The 9,399-nt window shown below is 32.1% G+C and overlaps 1 protein-coding gene across 1 annotated transcript in view; it reads left to right on the forward strand.

Annotated features, from left to right (window-relative positions):
• LOC119644835 (troponin T, skeletal muscle) overlaps nt 1–5,714 on the forward strand; it is a gene marked incomplete at its 3' end in the record, with an annotated part of 17,017 nt that extends 11,303 nt beyond the window's left edge. The window contains exons 3-7 of the mRNA XM_038044594.1: nt 2,647–3,013; nt 3,073–3,291; nt 3,397–3,570; nt 3,716–3,794; nt 5,473–5,714. Of these exons, the coding sequence (XP_037900522.1) occupies nt 2,647–3,013; nt 3,073–3,291; nt 3,397–3,570; nt 3,716–3,794; nt 5,473–5,714 (1,081 nt within the window). The remainder of the gene's footprint in view (nt 1–2,646; nt 3,014–3,072; nt 3,292–3,396; nt 3,571–3,715; nt 3,795–5,472) is intronic.
• Between the last annotated feature and the right edge of the window lie 3,685 nt (nt 5,715–9,399).

Raw genomic sequence — 9,399 nt, forward strand, 5'->3', positions numbered from 1 at the left:
AAAAAAAAAAAAAAAAAAAAAAAAAAAAAAATATTTTGATGTGTATTTTGTTTTGTACGAAAAACCCTCATGAAATTATTGAATTTTGAAAAACTGTACTATTTTCGGTGGATTTGTGATTTGACTATCTTTGTTTTTGTCATACACACACTCAACCAACCAATCAACAAACGAAACCATAATACACATAAATAAAAAAAAACAAAAAAAAAAAAAAAAAAAAACTAAAACAAAAACAAAAAAAAAATCGTTAAAAACATCATCGTCCTGTTAAATGCCAATGTGTAGAAAGCCACCTCAGACACCAGCCGAGTAAGTGAAACGATTTAAAAAACATAAAAAAAAAGTAAAACATTTTCTATGTGTATCGTGATTATGTTGTTGTAAAAAATAAAAAAAAAACAAAAAAACAAAAACTAATTAAATTTATATCACTAGCTTAGCATAATATAAATAACAGGCTTTCTTAAGAATCCCTTAAAAAAAAATAAATAAAATAAAGAGAAAATCTACTACTATTAGACCAGCACACAAGCACATAACAACGACAACACAATTTAGGATATAACTAATATAATATATATTTGATAGTCTCGTATAAAAAAAAAAAAATAAAAATAAATAAATAAAAGTATAAAAGCATAAACATCGTCTGATAACAGCAGCTTTTGTTTCGTCTCTAACTCATGTGTGTAGATTTTCAATTTTGGTGGTAGAAATTTTCTAAACTCATTTGGCACTTGAATGGAGAACAAACGTTGTATGTCGTTGTGTAATGATGCTTTTACAAATATAATAATAATAATAATAATAATAATAATAATAGCAAATTTTTTTGTTCCAAGACCTTTTTGGCACTCAACGCAACAGTATCGCATAACATGTTCGAAATTTATGTAATAAGAAGAACGCAATCGAAATTTAAGCAAAACAATGCTTACAATGCTTACACTTTGCTTTTTGTATATGTATTTGTAGTTAAAGCATAATAACAACATTGTCATAATAATCTCAACATTACCTTATATATATATAAATATATAAATATACTTGTATGTATTTATGAATATAGAACATAAAATGAGATCACATTTAAGATGTGTTTTGTGTGTATTTGCTTTAAGGCGATTCTCAAATATATATTTGTTAGCTTAACTCAATTAATTTCATATCTTTTAACGTACATTTAGAAACGTAAGTTTAATCTCTTCCGACGTAATTAACGCCCTATGAATTATACCAAATACGCTGAGATACGTACCTGCATACGAATATGTTTTCATTTCCGATAAAAATAAATACGAGATTTGCAAACTCCTTTTTTTTTTGCAGTAAGTCCTGAAAATATATTTCAGTTCGGTTTTCTCTATCTTGTTAACTTCTTAACTATCGTGAGCATATTTAACACATGGGCAGATCGTGTCCGTTTACTTTTACATGTTATGTTTCAAATTTTTTCTCTTAATTTTTTTTTTTTTTTTAGTATTTATTTCTTATACTGAACATAAGTGTAGATAAACGGACATATATATATGACCGACGCATAAGCAAACAGACAATAGGCAGATGCATAAAGTAGACGAACATGGATGGGCAACGAAAAAGCGCATAGAAAAATGTACGAAAATGTATGCAAAGCAGATGGAGTGACTGAAAGAAAACGATAGTTATATAGACGGACCTACACACAGAAAGACAGAACCCAAAGAAGGAAACGGGGCGACGAACAGGTGCATAGGAGATGGAAGAAAAAAAGGCGTCAGACAATGGATGAAGCGATAGACAGGAAGATAAAATCGGACATACAGGTTGATAAACAGAAAACATGCACTGACAGATACGCTGACTACTACCAATGGATAAATGAGGCGAAAACAGGAAGACAGGATTACCGCTCCTTAAGCTTGCAAACGCAAGGCAAGCACATGACTTATATATCAATTCGGCGGCTATGAGAAGCTGTCCAACGTTTATCACTGATAAGTAGAATTTTTGCAGTTTTTGCCGACAATTGTCCGCTTTCCATTCTTTCCATTAAACGAAATAATAATAAGAATTACAAAATAATAGCAATAATTTTTATTATCTCTCCTTAATACTCGCGAAAAGAAGGAAGACAAAAGGGAGGGAAACTTTTAAAAAAAAAAAACAAATTGTAAAACTTTGCTTCTTATATGCAAGTTAAAGTAAATCGTTGTGGTATGATTGTGTTAATAAAATGTAAATAACTCATACGTCGCGTGGCCCACTAAAGTGCTTATATACTAAAAAGCTAAGAAAAAATCAAAAATCTTTTTGTGTTTGAAAATTGAAAAGCGAAAAACTTGATAAATGTTTTTAACACATAACCTAAATAATTATTTTTTATATAAAATTTTTTTCTTATCGTCTTTAAGATTATATATTTATTTATATATGTGTGTGTGTGTTTAAATGTTCTTAGAAAAACCCAAAAAGACAAACAAGAGAAAACTTGAAAAACTCAATAAATTATCAGTAAATAAACTTTCAACACTAATTTTTAGTTAATTAACTCAGTTTGCTTCTTTTTTTTTTTTCATAATATATTTCCTTATGTCACATATTTTTATGCTAATAAATAAAAAAAATTGTTGTGGCGGTTCTTTTCTTTCTTTTGCGGTCCAGTGATGATCCAGAGTTCATCAAACGTCAGGATCAAAAACGTTCCGATCTTGATGAACAATTAAAAGAATATATAAATGAATGGCGTAAACAGAGAGCCAAGGAGGAGGATGAGTTGAAAAAACTAAAAGAAAAGCAGGCAAAACGAAAGGTTTCGCGTGCTGAAGAAGAACAAAGAATGGCCCAACGTAAAAAGGAGGAAGAAGAGCGTCGCCAACGCGAAGTGGAAGAGAAGAAACAGCGCGAAATCGAAGAGAAACGTCAACGTCTCGAAGAGGCCGAAAAGAAACGTCAAGCCATGCTACAGGCCATGAAGGACAAGGACAAGAAGGGACCCAACTTTACAATTGCGAAAAAGGATTCGGGCGTGGTAACGATCTCTGTCATTGGCAATAATAGATATTGATTTTTCACTTGTTTTTCCCATAGTTGGGCTTATCTTCCGCCGCCATGGAACGTAATAAGACTAAGGAACAATTGGAGGAAGAGAAGAAAATCTCGCTGTCGTTCCGTATTAAACCCTTGGCAATTGAAGGTTTCAATGAAGGCAAATTGCGTGAAAAGGCGCAAGAACTATGGGAACTCATCGTCAAATTGGAAACTGAAAAATATGATTTAGAAGAAAGGCAGAAACGTCAGGATTACGATGTAAATTAAAAAAAAAAAAAAACAAAACAAAAAAAAAAAAAAAGAAGAAACAAAAACTTAATTTTATTTAAAACAATTTTTTTTTCTTTCTCTTTTTGCGCTTAGTTGAAAGAATTGAAGGAAAGACAGAAACAGCAGCTCAGGCATAAAGCTTTAAAGAAGGGTCTTGACCCTGAGGCTTTGACTGGCAAATACCCGCCCAAAATACAGGTTGCCTCAAAATATGAGAGACGTGTAGATACCCGCTCCTATGATGATAAGAAGAAACTCTTCGAAGGTGTAAGTATATCATATTTAACTTTTTCTTTCTTTAATGCTCCTTTTCGCATCGATTATCATAAAGCGAGTGAAAATATTTTAATGAAAACATGAAAAAAAAAAGAGAAAAAAATTAATTAACTTTTTTTTTTAAAAAATTCAAAAGGGTTACGATACGCTTTATAAGGAAGTTTTAGAAAAGCATTGGCAAGAAAAGCAAGAAAGATTTATGCAACGAACAAAATGTAAGCTTCACTTCAAAAAATGCAAATCTTATCTCGAGGACACAGTCTCTGTCACTGTTCGTCAATTGTCACTTCAAGCGTTATGTGTTGTTATTGCTATTACGTACCAAGACAACTTTTGCATAATATTTCTCCCCATTACTGTAATAACCATTATTATCTGTTTTTATAACATTTTAAACATATTTAAATTATATTAACCTGTATCACCCGTTTTTGTTGATACTGATGATGGTATTGTTGTGACCCTGACTTCCAATTTCAAAATCATCTTCTGATGATGCCAAATATTATATATGTGTTTATCAAATACCTCAAACTTTCCGTGTAGTACTAAAGAACATTTTCTGAATTCATATCAACGCACAGCACACTTTCATCAATCGAACATTCGCGATTGAAATGAATCCACATAGAATTCACACTTTCTCCACATAAATCCTATCAATATCGATCGTATGAATACCGAAACGAACAAATAACATAATTATACTCTCTCGCTAGAGATCTAGAGATCTTTATATGCCAACAGCGAACTAACTGCGAAGTAGTGTTTTTTTGCAATAATGGGAAGGCCGGTAAGCTGATCATAAGCGCTTCTTCAATGTCTCTTGCAGACATCTGCCAAATATGTGCATATAAGTTTAGACCGATATCTGTTACATTTTATATATTCTTGACAACGTGTTGCTTTAAGAATCACTGACGTTTTCAAACCTTCCCGTTTTTTTTTTTTTTGCAATTTTTAAAACTTTTTTTAAATGGTAGCGGGCCAATCTACGAAATTTTCACAAATTCAAATCTGTGAACTGTGTAGAATGTGAATAAATTTATTTCAAATTTCTCAAAATTGATTTTAAGTGACAGTAAGATATCTAACGATAAATGAGAGACCGACAGACCGACAGACGAACAGACAGACATTATTATAATCAAATGCACTCCGGGTCTTTCGCTAATCATGATGATGTATGAACCTTTTAAAACAAACAATATGGTCACGCAAAATGGATTCATATAGTATACATAACTTGCCTACATTTACATTTGCATTTACATAAAATCAAGAACTCAATACATTTTCTATCTATCTCTTTCTATCTCTAACTATCTATCTATCTATCTATCTATCTATCTATCTATCTCTCTCTCTATCTTTCTTTTCTAACCGTTTATTCTTTTATGGATGCCATGCATCTTGGCGCAATTTACGTGTACGTGTATTGGTTACGTGTTTCATTTGCGTGTGTTGCTTTGCCACTTGTCGTAACTGTTAAACCCTCTTAGGGCTGGGAAGAACTCGGCAAAGAGGTCAATGAGAAGATCTGGAATGAAAAGAAAGAACAATATGACGGCCGTCAGAAGTGTATGTATTTTGTTTGCGACTATGTCTATGTATGTATGTATGTATGTTATTCTAAGAAATGTCATTCATCGTTGCTGTGACCTGAATTCTTATGAATTATGTTGTGACGATTATTTTTTCATTTTTGTTTCTTGTTTTTTGTGCAACTTTTTTTTTTTTTGTATTTTGTTTGGTTTTTTTGAGAAAACAAAAAGAAAATGAAAAAAACAAAACAAAAAAGAATCACGCAAAAGTTGATTGTTTACATACACTTAAGTTATTGTATATATGTGATATGATTATTAATAAAATTTTTGCATTTATATTATTTAGCCAAATTGCCCAAGTGGTTCGGCGAAAGACCAGGCAAGAAGGCTGGCGATCCCGAAACACCCGAAGGCGAAGAAGATGCCAAGGCTGACGAGGATGTCTTGGAAGATGAGGATGAGGTCGAAGAAGAGGTTGTTGAAGAGGAAGAAGCCGAGGAGGGTGAAGAAGAGGAGGAAGAAGAAGAAGAAGAGGAAGAGGAAGAAGAAGAAGAAGAGGAAGAAGAGGAAGAAGAAGAAGAAAAAAAAAAGGAAAAAAAAAAAAAAAAAAAAAAAAAAACTTAATTACGTTTACATAATAAATTTAAAAGAAATTTTAAGAACAGCACCAATATTATTATTATTAGCTTAAAATAAAATCCAACAGTAAATTAACTTTTAATCCTGAAAGCAAAAAAGAAATAGTAAAAGGATTTTAAAAATCAAACGAGTACAGCACACTTCTTCTGTCCTAAGTAATAAAGGAAAACATAAATTAAGATAAATCTTTAATGCCATGAAATGAAAATGAAAACAACTTTCCACAAGTTTGCAACGACAAGTAAAAAACAACAACAATAATAATAATAGCAACAACAACAGCACCAACAAGTAAATGTTGTAACTTTCTTTTAAGGCTCTTTCTTTACGACTCTCTCTTACTTACACTCAAACACACACACACACACACACACACACACACACACACACACGCCCAAACACACTCAATCAAATATTTGTATAAAGAGAATGAAACAACAAAGATTTTTAAACAACATCAGCCTACTCGTCCATTGTAGCACATATATACACAAACACACACACACACACACACAGAGACGCATACACAGCCACATGCACACGGACACGTACAGAGAGACACACACTCTACTATATACATGATTAAAAAGCACATACACACACTCGCTCTCTCTCTCTCTCTCTCGTTCTTTCTGTCTCTTTTTACTTTCTCTCTTTGTTTTGTTTTTTGATAACTCATTTGAAAAGCTTAATGAATTTGTAAACTTTACTTTTTATTATTTTTATTAAAATTTTTACTCTCTACAAATGTTAGAGAGAAATACAAAAAAAAAAAAAAAAAAAAAAAAAAAAAAAAAAAAAAAAAAAAAAAAAAGACGAAGTTTAAGCAATCATAAGAAAGCACATAGACAAACGCTGTGTAATAATGAGCGTACTCCCAATACATTTTCGGATGCACAGACACACAAGCACACACGCACGGAAAACAATTGAAACAATCTCTCGCTCGAAATTCCTTTCTTTCGTTTAAGATATTTTACTTTTATTTTCATAAAATGAAAAAACGTTTTATTAAAACTTATAAATAAAAAGAAAACAACTTAAAAATCAAGTCCTATAAAGCAAATCATGATTCAATCAATTTTAAACAATAATTGAAGATTAGGTAGGATTAGCAGCCAATCACTTCAACGAATCAATGCCGCATGATGCCGTTAAAATTTAATTTGTCCAACGCTTTTGTTTTACACGATAAGCATGTGCCTTAGAAATCCGTGTAAAAAAAAAAAATCGTGTAAATTGATGAACCATCTTATTTTAAAAGCGTGTAAAAAAAGAGTTGCGAGCACATACCAAACTATAAGAGACCTTATAAATGATGTTTGAATGATTCGGTCCCGACATGTAAGCTCGCAGCGTATATAACAAATTTACATATACATATATATAGCGCTTATCTTTGAACTTGCTCTCAATAACTTAATTATTTAATTGAATGTGGGGCGTACTCGTGTTGAAATCGTATATCGGAGCCATTCGGCACTCATGCGAAAAGATTATTATTCCTGTTCAAAATGAACAATAAATTGATATGAGAGATACTCGATTTCGTAGAATGACGAGTAATCGGTAAACATAGGCCGTTAAAAAGACTCTCCCATAAATATGAAATAATTCTTTGTTGTACTTTTGCACTTTTTCATTTTCTTTGCACATACTCTGAAACACCGGCCTCCGACTACCGGACTATGAAACGTATCATTACGTGGAATGGGGTTTGGATTTGAAAATGTCTGATCAATCGAGTCAAAGTGAAAGCCAAAATCAAGGTCATCTTAAGAGTTGAATGAATTTCTGCCGCCAAACCTAACTATTAACAAATTCATCTTATTTTTTGACTGAAGTGGTATACTGACGTCTCCCAGACATGCACACATATATATATATATATATATATATATATATATTCTTCGTTAACATGACGAGCAGAATTAATTATCGTATGCCTGTCTGTCTATCTGTCTTTTATTCGTACGTCACAGGGATGATTACGCTTGCGAAATTTTATCCACTGGAACAGGCCTAAGTCAAAATTTTCCCCATCGCTTCACTTGTTCCCAAGTTATAGTCCCACGATTAAGGAGCCTTCAATTCAAATCTTTCTGATGCTTTCTAAATTCTTCGCCTATGACTTAATGGAGTAAGTAGCTATCGTTTAATTCTTTTCAATTATTTGCGGTATACAATGGATGTATGAAATGACTGGATCTTAACTGAAACCGATTTAATATATCGCTATTAGATCGTTATGTTAACTTCAAAACTAAAATGTGTTTAGTGACAATGAAATATAACTAACTAACTGTAAAATACATATAAACTTCTTTTTGTTTAAAGTTTGAGTTGCTAATCATCATCATCTGTGTTGTAGACAAACTTTACAATTAAAGTTCAATTCTTGCTGCGAAAGTTTTTTTTTTTTTTTTTTTTTTTTATTTTTTTTAAATTTTTTGATTCCAATCCAAATATTTTTTTTTTTAAAAAAATTTTAAAATTAAATTTTAATTTTTTCTGCAAAATTTTTTTTTTTTTTTTTTTTTTTCTATTATATGTCAATTTTTCGATTCCACTCCATATATTTTGTATAGTAACAAAGTCTAATTTTTGTTATTTTAGGGCGTAAGGAGATGAAGAATAGGGAGACCTTTGGAGGAGGGTATTGAATGGGACGGGACGCCTTTAGTCGGCTTTAAATTTATTACCAATTTTTTAAAAATTTATGGAAAAACTATAAACATGCTTTGGGAAACGAGAAGACCGACCCCAGACGTTTCCGCTAGGAACACATAGTTTGCAAACAGAACCGTTTCACCCAAAACCCAAAAGAATCCATATAATATATCGATGACTTGGACCTAGAAGGACCAAATAAAAATTTGTTACAAAATTTATTTCCACTAACACGAACCTGGACAAGTAAAAAGAAAAAAAAAGTCAATCCTTTTTTTTTATTTAGGAATGAATGGCGTTGTAGTCAAGATGTTCTTCTTCATGTTCTGTAATAATATTTCTTTTATTCAAATTTTAATTTGTTGATTTTGTCGTAAGCAAATCTTTAATTGATAAGCATTGTTCTGGTTTTGCTTTTTCTTAAAATATATGATAGAGAGAGAGAGAGAAAGACAGAGAGTGCGTGTGAGGAGCTCAATATGAGCGACAGCAATAGTTGGTCATAAGCAGAATATGTGTTTGAAGTGTGCAAACACGCATTCAAGAGCTTTACCGCTTACGTAGAGTATAACTTCCATGTGTGGTCGCGTATTTTCGAACTTTGCTTGGACGCACTCAAGCGCATCCAGCGAACGGTTCAAGCGCTCCTGCACGACGACAGTGTACCCAAAACTCTTGATATCTTTAAGCATTGGCGTAATATGGGTGGTTTGTCCATCAAATAAGTCCTATAAGGGGCACACTATCGAGATTGATAGTTGCATGACCATAACATCCATCTTCGGAACAATCTACCGGCAGTGGAACGTTCACAAATACGCCTCCCTTTCTTCACCCCGGTCTTCCTATAATGTCTCCTGCACAGATAGGCGACATCCTCCCAGTATGGCTTCCAATATCAAATTTGTCCACGCTTTAGAGTAATATAAAAATCTTATAAATTTAGTTTTTGTTAGTAAGTGGC

Source organism: Glossina fuscipes, unplaced genomic scaffold (assembly GCF_014805625.2).
Source record: "Glossina fuscipes isolate IAEA_lab_2018 unplaced genomic scaffold, Yale_Gfus_2 0, whole genome shotgun sequence".
Lineage (NCBI taxonomy): Eukaryota > Metazoa > Arthropoda > Insecta > Diptera > Glossinidae > Glossina > Glossina fuscipes.